Source organism: Arvicanthis niloticus, chromosome 13, assembly GCF_011762505.2.
Source record: "Arvicanthis niloticus isolate mArvNil1 chromosome 13, mArvNil1.pat.X, whole genome shotgun sequence".
Lineage (NCBI taxonomy): Eukaryota > Metazoa > Chordata > Mammalia > Rodentia > Muridae > Arvicanthis > Arvicanthis niloticus.
In genome coordinates this window covers 75335665-75357906 of record NC_047670.1, presented here as the reverse complement: position 1 = coordinate 75357906, position 22242 = coordinate 75335665, and the positions used below count along the sequence as shown (strand labels likewise).

The following is a 22242-nucleotide window of genomic DNA, read 5'->3' as shown; positions in this document are numbered from 1 at the left end:
TGGTGGCTCTTGTGAACCCAAGCCTCCCATAGTGCATGGGGAGCCTGGGGCGGGGGAGGGGGACGTGGGAGGAGTGACACAGAGTTGGAGAAATCACTAGGGCCTCAGGCCAATGAGGACATAGAAAAGGAATTACAGACTGGGTCCAAGTTTACAAGAATTAGTTGCTCACGGGCCCAGCTGTTCCCTAGACTCAGTGAGGACAGAGCGAGATGAAACAGGCCCAAAGAATTCCGATTTAGATCCAGGGACTCAGAAGACTTCCCAGCAGGGTCTGAAGCAGAGGGCTCCAGATCCTCAGAAGATATTGTGAAGAACTTCAAGGAGGTCCTCTCTAGAGGCAGGTGACAACAGTTAGACGCAGAGGCTGGACGATGAGCTTTCGGGGACCAGTATTCAGTTCTCATCCATGTGCTGTGTTTCGTTTTGTTTTTGAGGCTGGTCCCTAAAATCCTATGCTGGCTGTGAACATGGATCTTGCTGTTTCCATGTCCCAGAGCTAGGATTCCAGGTGCCTGCCCCAAGCCTGGCTCAGGCCCCACTCTTAAGAAAGACCAAGGCCAAGCACAGAAGCCGTTCAGAGTCCCATGCTTGGGTTATGCTCTGCAGCTGCCATCATGAAATTCTTCATAATATTCTCAATGGCGTTTGGATCTAGGACACGTAATTTTCGTTTTGCACCAGGCCCTACAAAGTACATACCCCATCTGCATCAGGGTGCATGGAGAAGAGCAAAGGAGGGGGAAGCAGGAAGTGAGCCAGGGTTTGCTCCTCTGTAATTACAGAGTGTAAGAGGGGCGGCTCAGGAGTTGTGCACTTCCCCGGCGTGTGCAAGGCTAGGCTTTTCAAACTAGAAAGATAAGGTGGATGACAGAGGAGAGTTGTGGGTCTCCTTTAGGGAAGACAAGGAGCACATATCTGCAGATTTCAGTTATCCCTCTATTAAATGTGGGAGAGGTCCTCAGAATGGAGGATGAATGGAACCCTGAAGAGACAGGCATCCTTGGCGCCTGGCAGGAAACACCACAGTGTCTTGCGAAGGTTAATCATGTGGGTCATAGAGTTGGGTTCCAGTCCTGGATCACCTCTTCATCCCTCAATTCCCTTCTCTGTACAGTGAATGGTGTGAACTAGAAAACCCCGGAGTCTCCTCCCAGCCTGCATGGCATTCTTATTAGTCTCAGACCCTGTCACTCTAGCCTAGATCAAAACACAGCTTGGCTACAGCTAGGTTTTGGAGATCCCTGAAGCCCTGCTCCTCCAGAAGAGACTGGCAGACCCCCCATATCCCCAGAGTTGGACCACCAAGGAACCTTCCTCCTCAGGACCCCCTTGAAAGGGCTGCCCACTCCTCACCCACCCTGAATGGTCAAGGCCACTCATGTCAAGGGACCCTTGAGCAAGGATGGCACATCAGGATGAAGAGCATGTCAGTTAGAAGGTGGCATGTTTGTCATAGGGGTGCGTGAACGTGATGAAGCTTGGTGTCTCTTGGGAAACTGGTCTAACCTTGCCTGCTTCCAGGCAGGGCATTGAGCTCTGGGTTATCCTTCCCCATATGCTTCCAGAGCCGTGAAATCTTACCAGCTGACCTGACCGCAGGAGAGGAAAGAGCCCAGGCTGGGAGTTGGGACAGCTGAATGTGATTCTCAGTTTCCTCCCCAGTAGAATGGGTCAGTAATGCCTTCTCAAACATATTAGCATGTGGGAAAGTCATCTAGCAGAAGTAACCTGCACACTGGTGTTCTGTTTGTTAAGGATAGAGGCAGATTGCTGAGAGAAGACACCATGCTTAGACTCCGGGCATGACTGTGTGTTAGCAGAGTGACCCAAGTCAGTACAAAATACAATGTTTCTGCATAAGAATCATCTTAGTTACTTTTCTATTGCTGTGAAGGGATACCCTAGAGTTTATGGTTTCAGACTGTGAGTTCATGACCCTTGTGCTGAGGGTCATGGCAGAGTGCAGACAGGCACGGCACTGGAGCGGTAACTGAGAGCTTACGTATTGACCCACAAACATGAGGCAGACAAAAGCTAACTGGGAACAGCTTAGGCTCTTGAAACCACAGAGCCCACCCCGAGTGACACACCTCCTCCAGCAAGGCCACGCCTCTCAATCCTTCCCAAAACAGTTCCACCAGCTGGGGACCAGCATTCAAACATATGAGTCTATGGGGACCATTCTCACTCAAACCACCATAAGAATTTATAATAAGAAGCTGAAAATGCTGGCATGGGTGATCCCAGGTACTTGGGAGACTGAGATAGGAAGGTCATACATCCCAAGGCTTGCCTGAATTGCAGACTGAGTTGAAGACCAGCCTGCATAACTTAGTAAGACCCTGTTTCAGATATTATTTTTATTATATTTATTCAGTGTGTGTGCATATGTGTGCGTGTGTGTGTGTGTGTGTGTGTGTGCGTGTGTGTGTGTGCATGCGCATGTGTGTGTCTGAGGGAGGAGAAATACCATGCTATGTATGAGGAGATCAGAGGACAACTTGTGGGAGTTGGTTCTCTCCTTCCTGGTTCCTGGGGATTAAACCCAGATCATCAGGTCTACATGCAGGTATCTTTACTCAGTAAGCCATCTCTCCAACCCAAGAGTCTATCTCAAAACCTAGAAAACAGCCAGGTATGGTGGCACATACTTATAATCCCAACACTTGGGAGGTAGAGGCAGGAGTATAACAAATTCAAAGTTATCCTTGCTTACATAGCGAATTTGAGACCAGCCTGGGCTACTTAAGATTCTGTGTCCAAAAAGCAAGCAAATGGAGTCAAGCCCACCACCAAGCCTAACAACCTGAGTCTGATCCCTGGGACCCACAGTGGTCCTGTGGTATGATCCACGTGGTGGAAGGAGAGAACCACCTCCCACAAATTGTCCTCTGACTGCCACATGAATGCCCACACACATATGCATGCACATAAATAAAAATGCAATAGAAAATTAAAACAAACAAAAAACTTTTTAAAGGCCCCAGGGATACAGCTCAGTGGTGGAGGAGCTGCCTGAGGCCTGGTTTGCAAGCATGCACAAGGCCCTTGTTTATTGTTATGTCGAATTATTGATTGATGTGTGTGTGTGTGGTGTGTGTACATGTTCACGTGTATGTGCACATGTGTGTGCCTATGCGTGTAGAAGTCAGAGGTTGGTATGAGGTGTATTCTTCAATCTCTTCTTTACATTTTTATTATTATTTTGCTTGTTTATTCTTTTATTTGAAGCAAGGTCTGTCACTGAACTTGGAGCTCACAAAGTGTCTAGACTGACCAGCCAGAGAGAGTCTCCAGGGCCTGGCTGTGTCTGGTGCTGAGACTATAGGCAGAAAGCACCATGCCTGGCTTTCCACATGAATTCTGGGGGTCTGAACCCGGGTCCTCACGCTGTCGAAGTTAGCACTTTACCTATGTAGCCTTCTCCCTGGACTTGCGATCATACTATCGTTTTGTACATTTAAATAACATAGTCATTTTGCAGTTCCTATTAGCATTAGACAGGCTCTTTGGATGCTGCAGTTACTGACGGCAGTGGCATGCTACCCCTTCCCTAGAACTGTAACTTGCTATTAGCACTGGAAGACGCGTCAAGTCACTGGGGTGAGCCAGTGAGCTGTCTTTTGTCTTCTTCCTAATTCCCATCCTTATGGTGCATGTGTCTGGGGTCTTACTGAGCATTTTGGACAGCACAGAGCCTTCCAGGAACATCTAGACTTTTCCTCCCCCAGTGAGAACCTGGGCCTGAGCTCGTAGAGGGAGGGCCAGGCTAACTAGGAAGGGCTGGGAGGTGGTGTGTAGAGAATCTTGCTTCCTGGAAGAGACTGGAGGTTAAGGTAGCCATCGCTAGTGGAAAGGAGAGGGTCTCTGGGATTTGAAACAGGAATGGCTCAGGCTAGGAGAGAGACTGTTTGAAAGAGGAGCCGAGTGACTGGGTGAGGCCAGAGGCCAGCGGGATTTCCTTCGGCTCAGTCACTTGGGAGGGTGGGACCGGATTGCTCATGCAAGACACAGGAATCTGCCTTTGTTTCCAGCTGGAGGGGAAATGCCACAAATCCTTCCCTTCTCCTGCCCCTCCAGCATCCTTGCCCAGCCTCTGCCCTTCCCAGGACTGAAGAGCCCTCAGGAAAGCCCTTGTCTCCAGGATCCCCAAGCCATAGGCCTCTGTTCTGTCCTGCGCCCCGCCTCCTGCCCCCTGTATAAGTCTGGAGTAAACAGGCTGCAAAGAGTTGAGCACAAGCCTGCTCACCGCTCTCCTCTCCTTAGCAGAGCTGTAGCTCTCTGAACAGTCAAAAAGCCACTGGGGTCTGCAGGAAGATTTGAGGACAAGCTCTGGGTTTCCTCTGAATGACTCAACTCTGGCTTCACATGGTTATGTAGACTCTGAACTCTAGCCCCTTATTCAAAGAACAGAATAATTTTCATAATCAGAAAATGTATTCATGATTAAGATGACAAAATTTTCTGTGCAGAAACCCAGAAAATTGGTGTTCAGGTTGACACTGGGCCTCCCAGGAGCTGGAGTGTGACTCCTGCCTGCTGGGTGTAAGCTTCCTACAGTAGCCTCCCTTCAGAGAGTGTAGAAAGTGAGGAAAGAGTTAAATTTAGAAGGAACCAGACAATACCTCAGCCAGCTGATCAACACCAAGAAGCACCCCAATACTACCTGATGGAAACTTACCTCTCTATATGACCTTACCCTGAAAACCCCAAACCCAGAGCCCCAGGCTAGACCTAAGAAAAACATCAGCCTTGAGCTATAGAGCAGAGTCTAACAGCCTCGGGCTACAGAACAGGATCTAGCTGAGAACAGGAGAGAAGAGGAAGAAGAGGAGAAAGAGGAGAAGGAGGAGGAGGAGGAGGAGGAGGAGGAGGAGGAGGAGGAGGAGGAGGAGGAGGAGGAGGAGGAGGAAGAGAGGAAAAGGAGGAGGACAAAGAGGAAGAGGAGAAGAAGAAGAGAAGGGTGAGGAGGAGAAGGAAGAGAGGAGGAAGAGGAGAAGGAAAGGAGGAGGAGAAGAGGAGGAGGGGGAGGAGGGAGATTCAAATATTCTAAGCTGTCTGGTTCGGCAACAAGGAATGTGGTGTAGTATCCAGTTGTGACTGAGACGGGGGTGGGAAAGCTCTGGAAACGTGAACCAGCTGGGGACCTGAGCCACTCACAGTAATGAGCAGCTCGTCCACTGTGATAAACACGGCAATGAAGGCAAAAGTGAGCGGTCTGTGCACTTTTGTGCCTTTTCTGTAAACCCGAAACTGTACTAAAAGTGCAGAGATGCTTTTGCTTTTGATGAGACAGGGTCTCTCTATGTAGCTCCAGCTGGCCTGGAACTCACTTAGTAGACTAGGCAGCCTCCAAACTCTGAGTCTGCTTACCTCTGCTGGGGTTAGGCATGTGCTACCATACCCAGGCATACTGTCTGTTTGTCTGGTTTGTTTCTTAAGCCAATATGTGTGTGTGTGTGTGTGTGTGTGTGTGTGTGTGTGTGTGTGTGTGTATGTACATGTACATATACAAGGAAAGAACTTCTCTTGACATCCTATTTATTGTCAATGGGTTTCCATTTTTTTTTCTCTCTCCCTTCCTCCCTTTTTCTTCAGAAAGGGTCTCTGTGTTACCCAGGCTGGTCTCAAATGTACAGGCTGAAGCGATCCCCCTGACTCAGCCTCCTGAGTAGCGACAGCTACAGATGTGCATCCTATGTCCAGTAAACATGGTAGTTTCTACTTGTTAAAGTCCAGACTTTATAAAGTCAAGCAGTAGATAATTGTCAAACAACATGTTGTTATTATTATTAACTATTTTATCACTTTTAAAATTTAATCTTTTATAGATTTGTTTATTTTATGTATATAAGCACACTGTATCTGTCAGACACAACAGAAGAGGGCTTCGGATCCCATTACAGATGGTTGTGAGCCACCATGTGGTTGCTGGGAATTGAACTCAGGACCTCTGGAAGAGCAGTCAGTGCTCTTAACCACTGAGCCATCTCTCCAGCCCCCAAATCATTCTTGTTTGGCAAAAATAAAGTAAAAACAATTCAGTTTTGTACTGCCAGTTGGGAATTTATTTTCTTCCAAGTTTCCAGCATTATTCCTGAAACCCTGTTCTCTGTTAGCTGTCTCTCATTTCTGTCTTTGATCCACGCTGCTGAGCCACTTATTAAGTAGTCAGATAACTTTTGGTACCCACGATATGGCTGCAGGTACCTTCACTACTTACTTATCTGGCTCCTTCCAGGATGTGGGGGGAGGCTCGCCAGCAGCAGCCCTGGCCAGGGTCTGTGCCACCTCCTTCTTTCCACTGTTTGGGGTCCCCATTAGCTGATGATGCTTCTCATATCCAGGTGGCTCTCTTTTTTCTCAGAGCCCAGAGGCATGTCTCTTGTGTGTTTCCATTCACGAGAAGTTGAGGATAAAGATGAGCCGACAAACATGACTACATGTACAGCACGCCATGCACGCCTCTCTACCCTCAGCTATTTACCTGACACAACATGTAGATTTCATGTGAGAGCAGTTTGCTTTCTCTTGCTTTATTTTTTTTTTTCCCCTTCCCTTCTCCCTCTCGATCTGGCCCTGTCCTGCTCACTCCAGCCCCGCTTGCTCCGGCCCAAAGTTTTGTTTATTTATTTATTTTATTATTTATTTATTATGTAAGTACACTTTAGCTGTCTTCAGACATCCCATAAGAGGGCATCAGATCTCATTATGGATGGTTGTGAGCCACCATGTGGTTGCTGGGATTTGAACTCGTGACCTCTGGAAGAGCAGTCGGTGGTCTTAACCACTGAGACATCTTGCCAGCCCTTTCTCTTGCTTTATGATGTCCTACACAGAATACAGTGTATGAGTATTACCACCATAACCACTGTAGCCAGTCAGTCCCCTGCCGGCAGATATCAAGTTGGTTCCTTCTATCCTGCAGACAGTTCTATGGACAACCCTGGACACTTGGTGGAAGCAGGTTCCCACTGGCAGAGAGAATTGTGAAGCAGAAAAAGGCCCCAGACAGGAATGTGTCTTAGTTGCCTCTAGGTTGGCCTAGCCCACCTCCTTGTGGTTCTATGTGGCTTCCTCCTTCTTCTTTTTCTTCCTCTCCTTGAATCTCCAGACAGGAAGAGCCAGAGTTTGCTGCCCTGAAGGCTTGAGTCTCAACTCATACTGCCTAGGGGTTGAAGGTGCTTTAGAGAGAAGGATCTTAGGGACTTGGGTCCTGGTACTGTCCCTGGACTGTAGCCACTGGAAGAATATACTCTGAGGGCTCTGGTAGGGGGAAAAGACCTGGGGGACAGGAACTTCCTGAGGAGGCTGGGGTGCTGGGGGAGGTGGAGGGGCAGTACCCAACAGCTCTGGCACTGACTTGCCTCGAGTGCCCAGCGTAGGTGTGTGGTCAGGGCACAGTGTGTGGCAGGCAGTGGTCAGGAAGGGACTGGCCAAGCTGGTGGTGACAGTCACCAAGTGGTCCAGGACACCCCCTTCCTGTGGAGACTGAGCAAAAGAGAGGCTCAGAGTAGCCTGCAGCCTTTCTAGGAGGGTTGGGGAAGCCTGAGTCTGAGCCTGGGCCACAAGTTGGGCCAAGGCTGGCCACTCTGGCTGGTAGTGCAGGCTGAGCTGCTCTGCCTGGGGCCTCCTCAGCAGCTGCCGGATCCTCCGAACAGTGTCAAAGCTGTCAGTCAGAAAAGCCCATTCCAAGGCTGTCTTGCCCCTGACAGGATCCACAGAGCTCAGGTCGGCACCTGCAAGTGGCCCAGTGTGACAGATTGGTTAGTGAGCCATGGGCTGTACAGGGCACAGTCTTCAGCAGCAGGGCTGATTTAAGCCAGATTCATAACACCTCCCAGACTGGAAGGCCGGGCCTGCAGCCTTCTGTGTAGGAGACAGGAAGCTACCAAAGTCAGGACTGGGGGAACCTTGCAGTGAGCTCATGTGAGCCCACAGGGTCTCCAACAGGCTCATAGAACCACCCGAGCAGGGGGAGCATAGGTCAGTCACCTCAGTGAGTAAGGAGGGCTCCACAAGACCACACACAGAGTGGTCCTCCACACAGAGTGGTCCTCCACACACAGAGTAGTCCTCCACACACAGAGTGGTCCTCCACAGAGAGTGGTCCTCCACACACAGAGTGGTCCTCCACACACAGAGTGGTCCTCCACACACAGAGTGGTCCTCCACACACAGAGTGATCCTCCACACAGAGTGGTCCTCCACTAAAGACTCCAGCTGCAACTGAACACTGCCTAAGAGTTTGGAGTCAGTCCTCACGGGTGCCCCACCTGTCAGCCGTCACAGTGCTGTGCTGTCTTCTTCCACCTGGGTCCCCAGCAGAGGCATGGCTCAGACTAGGACTCAAGCATCTGGCTTTAGGTACCACCTCACCCACACACCTTTCACCATCTCATGTCTGCACTCTTTGCTGGGACCTCCATAAACAGCTATAGCTAGCGGCTCTAGTAGACTGTGAGAGGGTGGTAGCAGGGCCCTCCTCCAATAACTGCTAAATCAACTGTAGCTAAATGGTATCTGGTGGGGTGATAGTGGAGAAAGTGCAGCTGCACACTTGCCATAGCACACCTGCCATACACACCTGCCATAACACACCTGCCATAACACACCTGCCATAGCACACCTGCCATAGCACACCTGCCATAGCACACCTGCCATAGCACACCTGCCATAGCACACCTGCCATAACACACCTGCCGTAGCACACCTGCCGTAGCACACCTGCCATAGCACACCTGCCATAGCACACCTACCATAGCACACCTGCCGTAACACACCTGCCATAGCACACCTGCCGTAACACACCTGCCGTAACACACCTGCCATAGCACACCTGCCATAACACACCTGCCGTAACACACCTGCCATAGCACACCTACCATAGCACACCTGCCATAGCACACCTGCCATAGCACACCTGCCACAGCACACCTGCCATAGCACACCTGCCATAGCACACCTGCCGTAGCACACCTGCCGTAACACATCTGCCGTAACACACCTGCCATAGCACACCTGCCGTAACACACCTGCCGTAGCACACCTGCCGTAACACACCTGCCGTAACACACCTGCCATAGCACACCTGCCATAACACACCTGCCATAGCACACCTGCCATAGCACACCTGCCGTAACACACCTGCCATAGCACACCTGCCGTAACACACCTGCCGTAACACACCTGCCATAGCACACCTGCCATAACACACCTGCCGTAACACACCTGCCATAGCACACCTACCATAGCACACCTGCCATAGCACACCTGCCATAGCACACCTGCCACAGCACACCTGCCACAGCACACCTGCCATAGCACACCTGCCGTAACACACCTGCCGTAACACACCTGCCGTAACACACCTGCCATAGCACACCTGCCATAACACACCTGCCGTAACACACCTGCCATAGCACACCTACCATAGCACACCTGCCATAGCACACCTGCCATAGCACACCTGCCACAGCACACCTGCCATAGCACACCTGCCATAGCACACCTGCCGTAGCACACCTGCCGTAACACATCTGCCGTAACACACCTGCCATAGCACACCTGCCATAACACACCTGCCGTAGCACACCTGCCGTAACACACCTGCCGTAACACACCTGCCATAGCACACCTGCCATAACACACCTGCCGTAACACACCTGCCGTAGCACACCTACCATAGCACACCTGCCATAGCACACCTGCCACAGCACACCTGCCACAGCACACCTGCCGTAACACACCTGCCGTAGCACACCTGCCGTAGCACACCTGCCATAGCACACCTGCCATAGCACACCTACCATAGCACACCTGCCGTAACACACCTGCCATAGCACACCTGCCGTAACACACCTGCCGTAACACACCTGCCATAGCACACCTGCCATAACACACCTGCCGTAACACACCTGCCATAGCACACCTACCATAGCACACCTGCCATAGCACACCTGCCATAGCACACCTGCCACAGCACACCTGCCATAGCACACCTGCCATAGCACACCTGCCGTAGCACACCTGCCGTAACACATCTGCCGTAACACACCTGCCATAGCACACCTGCCGTAACACACCTGCCGTAGCACACCTGCCGTAACACACCTGCCGTAACACACCTGCCATAGCACACCTGCCATAACACACCTGCCATAGCACACCTACCATAGCACACCTGCCGTAACACACCTGCCATAGCACACCTGCCGTAACACACCTGCCGTAACACACCTGCCATAGCACACCTGCCATAACACACCTGCCGTAACACACCTGCCATAGCACACCTACCATAGCACACCTGCCATAGCACACCTGCCATAGCACACCTGCCACAGCACACCTGCCACAGCACACCTGCCATAGCACACCTGCCGTAACACACCTGCCGTAACACACCTGCCGTAACACACCTGCCATAGCACACCTGCCATAACACACCTGCCGTAACACACCTGCCATAGCACACCTACCATAGCACACCTGCCATAGCACACCTGCCATAGCACACCTGCCACAGCACACCTGCCATAGCACACCTGCCATAGCACACCTGCCGTAGCACACCTGCCGTAACACATCTGCCGTAACACACCTGCCATAGCACACCTGCCATAACACACCTGCCGTAGCACACCTGCCGTAACACACCTGCCGTAACACACCTGCCATAGCACACCTGCCATAACACACCTGCCGTAACACACCTGCCATAGCACACCTACCATAGCACACCTGCCATAGCACACCTGCCACAGCACACCTGCCACAGCACACCTGCCACAGCACACCTGCCTGCCACAGCACACCTGCCATAGCACACCTACCATAGCACACCTGCCACAGCACACCTTCCATAGCACACCTGCCACAACACACCTGCCACAGCACACCTGCCATAACACAACTACCATAGCACACCTGCCATAGCACACCTGCCATAACACACCTGCCATAGCACACCTGCCATAACACACCTGCCATAAGGAGGGCAACCACACACTCAGAGCGGTCTTGAATGGCAGCCTTCATCAGAGCTGTTAGTCCCCGCTGGTCCCTGCGTTCCAGGTCCAAGCCAGCAAAATAGTTGAGCAGGAGAGACACCAGAGATATATGACCTGCAGAGACAGGACCACAAAGTCTCTCAAGGTGCGGGAATGCTGAAGCCTGCCTGGGAGACTCTTGAGTAAGGTTTGAGGCTGCTGGGAGCAGGGGGATGGGGGGATGGAGTTGGGGGTGAAAGTGGGGTTGGTGTGGGGTGGGGGTGGGGTGCTGTGTCTCACACCTGCTTGAGCAGCCAGCATGAGGGCTGTGTTCCCTTCTTTGTCCTGTTGGTTCACATCCAGGAAAGGACAGCAGCTGAGCAGAGCCACAATGGAACCAAAGCCACGGTAGCATGCGACCATGAGGCCTGTCTGAAGACAGAGCAGCTTGGACCCCCACTTCCCACTAAATTCTCCTTAGGACTCCCTTCCGCCCCCCAAATCTGTACTTCCCTAGGATCTGTCCAAACCCCTGTGAAGATTGTTTTCACTCATCTAAAGAGTGGGGGACAACTCTGGGACTCTCTGGGGAACCAGACCAGGATGCTATGTGTGAAGCACTGGCCTCAGATGCTCTGCCGAGCCCTGGGGAAGCTCACCCTCCCGTTGCTGTCCACTTGGGAGGCCTCCTCTGGGGACACACCAACGTCCAGCCTGGCTTGGAGCTCAGCAAGGTCATTGTGGACACATGCCCAGTACAGTGTCTTTAAACTGCATCCAGGGGTTGGGGTATTGTTGCTGGGGCAGGGCAGTGCCTCAGACATGTCCAGTCCTCTCAGGGGCAATAGTGGCTCCTCTGCATCCAGCCTGAGTCCCTTCTTATTCAGCAAGCAGCTGTGATAGAACGCCAAGAAACAGTTCCTCCTGCAACCCCAAGCCAATGTGTCCCTGTAGCTGTAGTATGTCTCCCCAGGGAAAACCTTTACCCTGGTGGGTGTCTCACCTCTGCCATGGCAGGCAGCCACGCACCTTATTTTATGTAGGTTAGGTCCCCAAGGAAGCTCACTGACAGGGGTTATCATTCCCCCTCCCCCAACCTTACCTGGGGCTCTAGAGACTCCAAAAAAAAAAAGACCATCACGGCAGGGGGTCAGTCTGTGGCTCAGCGCACCTCACACCTAGCCCTTCTGTGGGGTAGCTGATGGACTGTCTGTCACCAGGAAACAAGGCAGGTGACAGATGGCCGTGCCTGGAGAAAGCTGCCATAAACACCTCAGAGCGAGCCAGGTCAAGCGGGTTAGGAAGGGATTGGGGGTCTGGAGAGGTGGCTGCACTACCTGCCATTGCCTGATCCCTGCCCTGAGATCCTGCTCATCTTGGCTGGTGGCAGCTTCTGCAGGCCCAGAGCTGAGTGGGTCCACCTGGACGGATCTTTCTCTCCTTCATCGTGGGGAGTCAGTTGTACTCAGATGTGGCCTTGCAAGAGATGCATTATGGGGGTCTTGGCACCCAGCTGCGGAGCCTGAGATCCATTCCACTTTAAAGGAGCAGATTTGGGGAAGGGGCTATGGCTCTGGTGTGGGGGAAGGTGTGAGCATTAAATAAGGGTGATGGAGAGGTGGGCTCCAGAGTTTACCCATAGAAATGAAAACATGAAGAGTTTTCAGGAGGCTGGGGAGATGGCCCAGCAGTCAAGAGCGCTGGCTTGCTCTTCCAAAGGACTGCGGTTCAGTTACCAGCACCCACTGGGCAGCTCACAGCTGACTGTAACTCCAGTGCCAGGGGATCTGTTGCCCTCTTCTGGTCTCTGCCGGTACTGCACTCCCATGGTATCCAGACAAAATGTCCTGTTTGTCCACTGGCAAAATGCCTGTAAACATAAATTATTAAATAATTATTAAAATAAAAATAAATTTAAAAAAGAAAATTATGATGTATTAATTTTAATAGATTATATCTGAAGTGTTAAGCAAAATATGGCATGTCTAAATGATGTATTAAAGTAGTAATACTTTAGTACTGTCATTTTTAAGATTAATAAGTTGGGTGACTTAGAGCTCAGAGTGTAGTGCCCTCCACACTGCGGGGCTCTGCTTCCCAGCGTCGTTTTGTTTTGCTTTCACGGTCTGGTTCCGGCACAGCCCCTCCACTTCTACCCATTGGTGCTGATCTAATAATCATTTACATGTACATTTATTAAAAGTAAAATGTTGATTTGTGTTTGTGTATTGTTATTGTCTGGTTTCTTGTGTTTGTTTGTTTTACTGTTTCTTATGTTTGTCTTTTGTTTTGAGAAAGTCTCTTATATAGCCCAGGATGTCCTGGAACTAACTATGTACCCCAGGATAGCCTTGAACTCACGACTCTCATGCCCCAACCTCCCAAGTGCTGGGATCACATGCAACCTGGCCTGTGTGTGTATTTTTGTTTTTCTTTTCATTCCTCCTTCCTCCCTTCCTTCCTTCCTTTCTTTATTTCTTTTTTCTTTCTTTCAAATTTTATTTAATGTATGGCTGCTCTGCTGCATATACATTCACATGCCAGAAGAGGGCGCCAGATCCCCTTATAAACCATGCGGTTGCTGGGAATTGAACTCGGGACTTCTGGAAGTACTCTTAACCTCTGAGCCATCTCACCAGCCCCATTTCTTTCTTTTTTTGAGGATGGGTCTCACTATGTAGACCAGACATGTCTTGAACTCACAGAGATCTGCCTGCCTCTGCCTCCCGAGTGCCACCACTGCCTGGAAACTTTATTAAGTTTCTAATTATGTTACAGAACTTTTTAAAATTTGTTTTTCCACCCCACCCTGTATTTTGAAGACCTGTTCTAATGATGTCACATGCAATTTGGGAGTTAGTATCTTGATGAGATAAGGCTGACCTGGAGAGTAGGGGTTTCTGTCTGGGCTGGGCTCAGCCTTCATCCAAAGCTACCAGTGAACTTTCTCTGGAACTGCCAAAGCTGAAAAGGGTTTTTTTGTTTGTTTGTTTGTTTTTGTTTTTCAAGACAGGGTTTCTCTGTGTAGCCCTGGCTGTCCTGGAACTCACTGTGTAGACCAGGCTGGTCTCGAACTCAGAAATCCATCTGCCTCTGCCTCCCAAATGCTGGGATTAAAGGCGTGTGCCACCACTGCCCGGCCAAAGCTGAAAAGTTAAGTGAGTATTTCCCAGCCTCCCTGTGGGTCTGGGCTTTATGTTGTGTAAGTAAGTCTGGAGCAGAGCTTTGTATTGTGGGACACCCACTTGTCTGAGTCAGACGGTGAGAGCATAGGCAGGCTCTGTGAACAGCTTCCTGATTTACCAGCTTCCTGTGGTCCTGACTGTGATTTCTCAATCACAGGCAGAGGTCATGTGACTGTCAAAGCTGGCAGTAGTTTGGGACCTAGAGCCTGCTTTTCCAGCCCTTTCTGTCTGAAATAGCCAGTGGTATTTCTGCTGTCTGCCACTGCACTCTAACGGATGCGCATGGTTTAGCAAACAGAGTTTTACTTTGCACACACAGTTTCAGCAAGCTGATGGTCTTGGTTAAGGGATCTGACCTTATGGTCCCAGCATCTTGGCTGGAGTTCTCTTATTTTTCCTCTCAGTCACAAGATGGCCACTCTACCCCAAGCCATCAGTCAGATGTGGTGAACGTGCAGTGTAGAATTCTATGCAGTACTTAGAAAATATCTATGACATAGTAGGCCAGACACCTCCGATCATTTATAGAGGCCCTATCCACAGTTTCCTTTTTCTCTAGTTTCCTTTGAGCATCCAGTTGCGTAATACAAGTTCATCTGGTGAACTGTAGCAGAGGTTGGATGGATGGTGACTCTTTGTTGTCTTGATACAAGATGTTGGAGCGTCCTTATCCTGCCCTCACTTTCTCCCTGTTTCTTCTTGCCTTATAGAATCTGAGTGGATGAGCGCAGGTGTGTGCAAGGCATATTTTCCCCGAAAGTTGGGAGGAGCTGAGGTGGGAGGAGTAAGGAGAGGAAGAGGAGGAGCTAGGAGAGGAAGAGGAGGAAGAGGAGCTAGAAGAGACAGAGATGTAGGTGTCATGGATGGCCACGCATGTATTGAGAGCAGTCCTGGGTAACAACTTATATCTAGGTTAGTTAATTGGTTAACACCTCTAATTGTGTGAGCATCTTGTTTATTGAGCATTACCAAACATATAAAGCCTTTGGATAATCATTAAGCATTAGAGTTTCATTCCTACTGGATACCACGTGGATAGTGGGATGGTCTGGGCTCAGCCCAGCCTTGCAGAGACAGCATGGAAGACTGGCAGAGCCTTCTCCCACGCTGGTTGGTGTCTTGTGGATGCCAGGGCCAGTGATTCTGGCTGGCCGTTTCGCGTGTGGATTTTGGCTGCTTCTAGCTGTGGAGTGCTTGGCTTCAGGCCATGGCGCACGGTGCCTGAGCTAAGCAGAGCCACTGCCACATAGATGGTCAGCCCGCGCAGCCCCATTTATTAAATATTAACTGCAGCAACAGGTATATACATACAGGTGTGTGCATCCACCACGTTTAACTTTCCCAGGCTTCCAGAGGTGGATGAGCGCAGATGTGTGCACGCAGGTGGATGCACACAGGTGTGTGCAAGCACCACATTTAACTTTCCCGTTCTTCCAGAGGGGGAAGCACCTTAAGGAACAGTTTATTTCGGCTCACAGCTCTAGGCCACAATCCACCGCAACAGAGAGGTTGTGGAAGCAGGAGAGTGAGACCAGCCTGATCTATAGTGAGATTTCAGCCTGAGCTACATAGAGAAATAATGTCTCAAAAAAAAAAAAAAAAAAAAAGGAAGAGAAAGAAAGTGAGCAATGCCACAGGCTGGTCAGGATGTGGAAAGAGGAGCTGGTGGGAATGCAAAGTTAGCGTTCATTATGGTAAGGGTTATGTGAGCTTCTCAGAAGGAAAAGAGAAGCTCTCACACAGGCCACTCCTGGGCACACACTGTCATGCTAGAGACCCATGCTTCCTGGAAAACTGTTCACAACAGCCTAGAAATGGAGCCAGCCCAGATGCTCGTCAAAAGACAAGTGGATGAAGAAAGTGTGGTCTATGCACACAATGGAGCTTTACTTGGCCATTTAGAATGAAGTTATGTTATTTTGGGGAAAATGGATATAAACGAGACAATCATATTAAGTTAAATAATTCAGAATAGGAAAATATCAAGTGCTTTTTTATCAAATGTGAAATCTACACTATAAATATGTATATATATATATATATACACACACACATATATATATACATATACATATTTATAATGAACACGGAAGGGTCAATTGGGGAGGAGGAGGTAACTAAAAGGTGTGTGTGGGGAAGCAAAAGAAGCTCAGGCACTGTGTGGCTGCTTTCTTTCATATGCAGAGCTAGATTTAGATCTAACTGAAGGGCAGCCACTTACAGAGACCCTGGAAGCAGCAGAGCGAGCGAGATGTAGATGGCCATAACAGAAGCAAAGGACAATGGTGCAGAGAAAAATGTCACCGTGAAACACAAAACCCAGACGTGTGGCACAGGTGGGTGTGGCTTAGTGGTCAGAGAGCATAAAGGCAGGTGGGACCCCGACCTAAGAGGATTACTGTCCTTGGAAGGGAGAAGACACTGAAAAGCTCTGTGCCCACAGGAGAAAATGTCACGAAGACACAGTGAGGGAATCCAACCCAGGGCAAGCACTCCCAGCAGCAACCGAGGGTGCGGGGTCCTGACCCTGGACTTACAGCTTCTAGAACAGTGGCTTCGACATTTTGTTAAGGCTCCCTAAGCCATCTAACCTTGCTTTTCCCCACTGACTGAGTCAATCGCACAGACAGCTGTTTTCTCTCCTGATTTCTGGTGCCATTCAACCATGCACAAACTTGGCGTTCCCTTTAACATTTTGTGCTACGTTGCCAGACCCTTGGAGTGGCAATGCTACCCTGGCTGGATATGCTACCCTGGCTGGGGTGAGCCCTCCACACTTTAGGTTTGACTAAAAGGAAATCTTATTCTCTTGCATAAAATTGCAAGCAAGATCGTTGAATTCTCTTAAAACTTTAAAAATTATGTATTTAGTTAGCTAGTTGTGTATGTGTCTGTGTCTTTGAGTGGTCATGCATAAGACAGGGCACATGTGGAAGGACCTAGAGGAGTCATTTTCTCCTTCCATTTGGGGCCTGGGATCAAATTCAGGTTGCAGGGCTTGGCAGCAAGCTCCTTTACCTGAAGAGGCATCTCCCTAACCCAATTGCTGAAAATGTTAAAACATTTTAATACACTTTTGATAGGAATTGCATTGATTTTTATAGATTAACTGGGAAACAGAGACTACCTCCTATTGTGTGCTCACCATGAACCTGGTACACTCCTTTTTTGTTGTTGTTGTTGTTTGTTTGTTTTTCGGTTTTTCTGTGTAGCCCTGGCTGTCCTGGAGCTCACTCTGTAGACCAGGCTGGCCTCAAACTCAGAAATCCACCTGCCTCTGCCTCCCAAGTGCGGGGATTAAAGGCGTGCGTCACCATTGCCCGGCTAAAAATATTCTGAGCTCTCTCTCTCTTTCTCTCTCTTTCTCTCTCTCTCTCTTTCTTTCTTTCTTTCTTTCTTTCTTTCTTTCTTTCTTTCTTTCATGTATATGAGTACACTGTAGCTGTCTTCAGACACACCAGAAGAGGGCATCGGATCCCATTGCAGATGATTGTGAGCCACCATGTGGTTTCTGGGAATTGAACTCAGAACCTCTGGAAGAGCAGCCAGTGCTCCTAATGGCTGAACCATCTCTCCAGGCCCCTGGTATACACTCCTAAACCACACATATGGTGCTATCTTGTCCAGTATGTCCCTGTCCCCCATGGTATTAAAAGTGCAGTTTTGGGGAAGGGAGCAGGGCTACATGAGTGTAGCCAGAGAATGCTTAGTTTTTCCTTTATTAGGGACAGAGCAGATGAGCCAGGAAATGGATCCTTAGTAGATACTGGAACACTGGTGTTAAACTTTTTAACTTAGGCTCTGGAGACTAAACTAGGGACTTCATGCTTGCCCAGCAAGCCTTTATTGACTAAGCCATCTCCCAGCCCCTCAACAGCTTGGAAATCAGAGCATCCTGTTAGGCCCTTTTCTAGGTTTACTAATTATGTCCTTCACTGGGGTTAGCTTTTTGTCTGGGATGGTCTTACATACCCACCATTGATTGCCAGCTTTTATCAGTACTGTGATCCACGTGCCTTAAAGAACACTGCTGCTGCAAAAGCATCGGTGCCTCTGCTCATCTTTTTCTTACACCACATATTTGCTGAGTTAGATTACTTAGAATCCTTAGTGTCTGACATATTCTCATCTGCTTTGGGATTAGATTTGGGGCCTGCTTACATCAGGACTCATGCTTGGTGCTCTAAACCTGAGCAAAAGCCCACAGCTAGGGAGATCATAGACCCCAAGGGGAACCTACGACTGTCATCTTGCTAAATGAACATGTTTTCAAGCTTCCTTCTATGTATTTCTGTTTATATATAGATCCTCAACCTTGGCCAGAGAAGTCTCTCTGTCAGTGGGCAGCAGTGAATGCAGATTGCTGACCGGTCAGAACGTTGGGAATTTGTGACCACTGAGCTCAGCCCTAAGTGGGTCATTTATTGTAGCTGCCACCCCACAAGGCTCAGAGAACCTTTTGAAAGAACTCACCGCTATGACTGCCTGCCCAAGATCCAGCCAATCAGTCAGACCATCAGCACTCCAAAAGTCAGAACTAACTTGACACAGTGGGCTACAAAAACCCAAATGAATAAAAGATAAAAATAGACAAGGGGTCAAGTTTGGGGTGCCTTCGGGGGGGGGGTTAAGGGAGAACTGGGAGTGGACACCACAATTAAGATACGTTATTTACACGTATAAACGTGCCAAAGAATTAATAAAAGATATTCTACTAAAACAAACAACAGTGGGCTGGAAAGATGGCTCAGCGGTTATAGAGCACCCTTAACTACCCTTCCAAACGTCCTGAGTTCAATTCCCAGCAACCACATGGTGGCTCACAACCATCTGTAATGGGATCCAATGCATTCTTCTGGTGTGTGTCTGAAGACAGCTACAGTGTACTCACATAAATAAAAATAAATAAATAAATATTTAAAAAAAAAAACCAAACAACAGCAACCTCCCCTAATAAAACCATAAAAATTGCAAAAAAGGTAATTGATTCATACAGGAAATACAAATGATCAATAAATATATAAAAAGATCTTTAGCCCTATAAGTAAGTAGTACAAGGCAAATTAAAAACAAAAAAATGAAAGCCAGGCATGTCAGGCACACGTCTTTAATCCCAACACTCCGAAGGCAGAGACAGACTAATTTTTCAGTTCTACATCCAGGGCCACAAAGAGCAACCCTGTCTTAAAAAAAAAAAACAAAATGGGAGCGGGGGGGAAGCTGGAGAGATGGCTCAGAGATTCAGTGTTGGCTACTCTTCCAGAGGTCCAGAGTTCAATTCCCAGCAACTACATGGTGGCTCACAATCATCTGTAATGGGATCTGATGCCCTCTTCTGGTGTGTCTGTATTCTTATACATAAAATAAATTTTAAAAACGTAACTAACTAGCTAACTAGCTAACTAACTAACTAACTAACTAACTAACTAAATGTAGACATAGTGGCTCATGCCTTTAATTCCAGTATTCACAAGGCAAAGGAAAAGATCTATATGAACTCAAGGCTGGTCTGGTCCACACAGAGAGCTCCAGGATAGCCAGGACTACATAAAGAGACCCTACCTCAAAACAAACAAACAAACAAAAGCAAGAATAAAGGGACAGTGGTATAGGACTGTAATGCTAGCAGTTGGGAGACAGAGGCATGATGGTGAAAAATGCAAGGCCAGCCTGGGCTACACAAGGATACCTTGTCTCAAACATAACAGAGAACAATAATGATACAATCATTTTGGGCCATCAGCTTAGCAACAATTAACTGTCACACTAAGTATCTACCCTGAAGAGGAATTCAGTGAGGAAGTTTTGGAGAGCAGTTAACAGTGTCTACCAAAATAACAACTGTGGCCAAGCTTGCTGGGAAGTTGAAGCCGGAGGATCACAGAGCCAAGGCCAGTCTTCAGGCCAGAGGAGGGCACCAGATCTCACTGTAGGTGGTTGTGAGCCACCATGTGGTTGCTGGGAATTGAACTTAGGACCTCTGGAAAAGTAGCCAGTGCTTTTAACCTCTGAGCCATCTCTCCAGCCCTGAGAGTTTTGGTTTCTTGAAAAACCCAGTTACGTTATGTAAAAATGTTTTGGTTTTAATGCTGGTGTGTGACATGGGGCTAATTCAGTTTGCCCACAGTCATTAGTTATATTCTAGGGGAGTGTGATTTTTGCCAGTTTCAGATAGTTTAATTCTGGGGACTCTGGAGAGGATATACATTCTAGATTCCTGAGAGTGCCTGTGGTGGGCTGCTGATCCCCTGCTGCTGTGTTTGTTATTGCTGGCTTGCTGGCTTGCTATTGCTGGCTTGCTGGTTGAAGATATCCTGATGATGGCAATTGGACTTGCCCCAAGGAACCTGATACCTCTAATCAACAGGAAGTAGACTAAAGAGGTCTACACCCTCTTTCCCCTCTAAAATTCGTTTTTCTCCTACCTAGTGTTGGAGGGTTGGAAGGGATTAGGGTAGAATAAGGGTTGGAAGAGTGGTAGATATAAGAACTCAATAATATAACCCCCGAACACACACTAACAAAAGTGACTACACATTTACCTAGAAATCCCGCCTCTGGGAACCTTTTCCACGCAGCACATGCATATATGAGCAGACGTGTATGGTACAGAGCTCACAGCACTGTTTGGAGGACAGTGTGACTCAGAAGTGGTGTGCTGGCCTAACAATATGAAGGGCTCTGTTGGCTCCACTGGTGGGGGGGGGGGGCTTAACAGAAGGATTGGGACAGTGTGAAGACTAGGGCTCCACCACAAAAGAATAAAGGCGGCCAGGACTATGTTAGCAAAATGCTCTCGAAAACACAAGGACTTGGGTTTGATACCCAGAATTCCTCACACAAAAAAGATGATCTGTTTGTGATCCCAGCATCAAGGAAGTGGAAATCTGTGAATTCCTGGGGCTCCTTGGCAACCCAGCCTAGATTACTTGACAAGCTCCAGGTCAAAGAGAGACCCTGTCTCAAACAATTGAGGAATGACACCTAAGTTATCCTTTGGCCTCCTCATGTGCTCTCTCTCTCTCTCTCTCTCTCTCCCTCTGTCTCACACACACACACACACACACACACACACACACACACACACACACGGCGGGGGGGGGGGATTAGGGCTGGGACAGGAGCTAGAGAGATGGCTAAGAGAGAGGCTAAGAATCCTGGTGCTCTTGTAGAGAATCTGGGTTTTGACTCCTACCCTATGGTGGCTCACAACTGTCTATAACACAATTTTCAGAGGATCCAGTGGCTGCTTCCACACTCTGGGCACCAGGCACACAGGTAGTGCCCATATGTACATACATGCAGGCAACACACACATAAAGTATATTTAAAAGTTTTTATTTTTTTATTTATTTTTTATTTCTTACAATAAGGGCTGGGACTGTGGCTCAGTGCCTGAGTCTAGCATGCACTATCCCTGAGTTCCATTTCCAAAAATGTGCATACACAAAAAGAAATTGAGATCCATAAAGAACGTCTTGTCCTGAAAATATCTGTGAGCTAAGCTATGTTGCTACTTTATTTAAAGAAGTAAATGTAAGGCCACACACCTGCAAACACACACAGCCAGTCTCTCAGGAGCACATGTGTGTAAGTGTGAACAGGTTACGTCTTTTGTGAATGAATAGAAGGGGTATAGCTGTTCTCATCACTGGCCTTACAAGGTAATCACCTTAGAAACAGTGACTCGGAGAACCCTGTCCAGGGATTCTGAGGCACCACTCTGGGGAACAACCCCAACAAGAGCATTCCAAGCTCTCCTGGAGTGGTTCTAATGCAAGCCAAGACTGGGAGCCTCTGCCCAGAACAAAGCTCAGTAAACAGGGCGGAACCCAGAGGCAGTTAGTGAGTAAAAGGTGGGGTTTGTGGGTTGCGTTTTAAACTTGAGTGATGTTACTTAGATAGTGGTAAAAAGAGAAAATATTAAGCTGGGCAGTGGTGGTACATGCCTTTAATTCCAGCACTCCAGAAACAGAGGCTGTTTGGGGGCAGCCTGGTCTGACGAGCGAGTTCTAGAACAACCAGGGTTACACCAAGAAAACAGACTCAAACAATAACAACAA

At 48.7% G+C, this 22242-nt stretch overlaps 1 protein-coding gene across 4 annotated transcripts; it reads right to left on the bottom strand.

Annotated features, from left to right (window-relative positions):
• Positions 1-6127: 6127 nt before the first annotated feature.
• On the bottom strand, positions 6128-12249 carry Ankrd33 (ankyrin repeat domain 33). 4 transcript variants are annotated; one of them, XM_034515952.2, is made up of 5 exons: positions 12097-12249; positions 11654-11918; positions 11297-11426; positions 10989-11129; positions 6128-7742 (listed from the first exon to the last, which is right to left on the bottom strand). In XM_034515952.2, exons 2-5 carry the CDS (start codon positions 11816-11818, stop codon positions 7069-7071), a joined length of 1110 nt encoding a protein of 369 aa, XP_034371843.1. In that variant the 5' UTR covers positions 11819-11918; positions 12097-12249; the 3' UTR covers positions 6128-7068. The 4 variants fall into 4 exon arrangements, with proteins under 4 accessions (XP_034371843.1, XP_034371842.1, XP_034371845.1 ...); XM_034515951.2 differs by having other exon boundaries at positions 11654-11888; XM_034515954.2 differs by lacking the exon at positions 11654-11918.
• Between the last annotated feature and the right edge of the window lie 9993 nt (positions 12250-22242).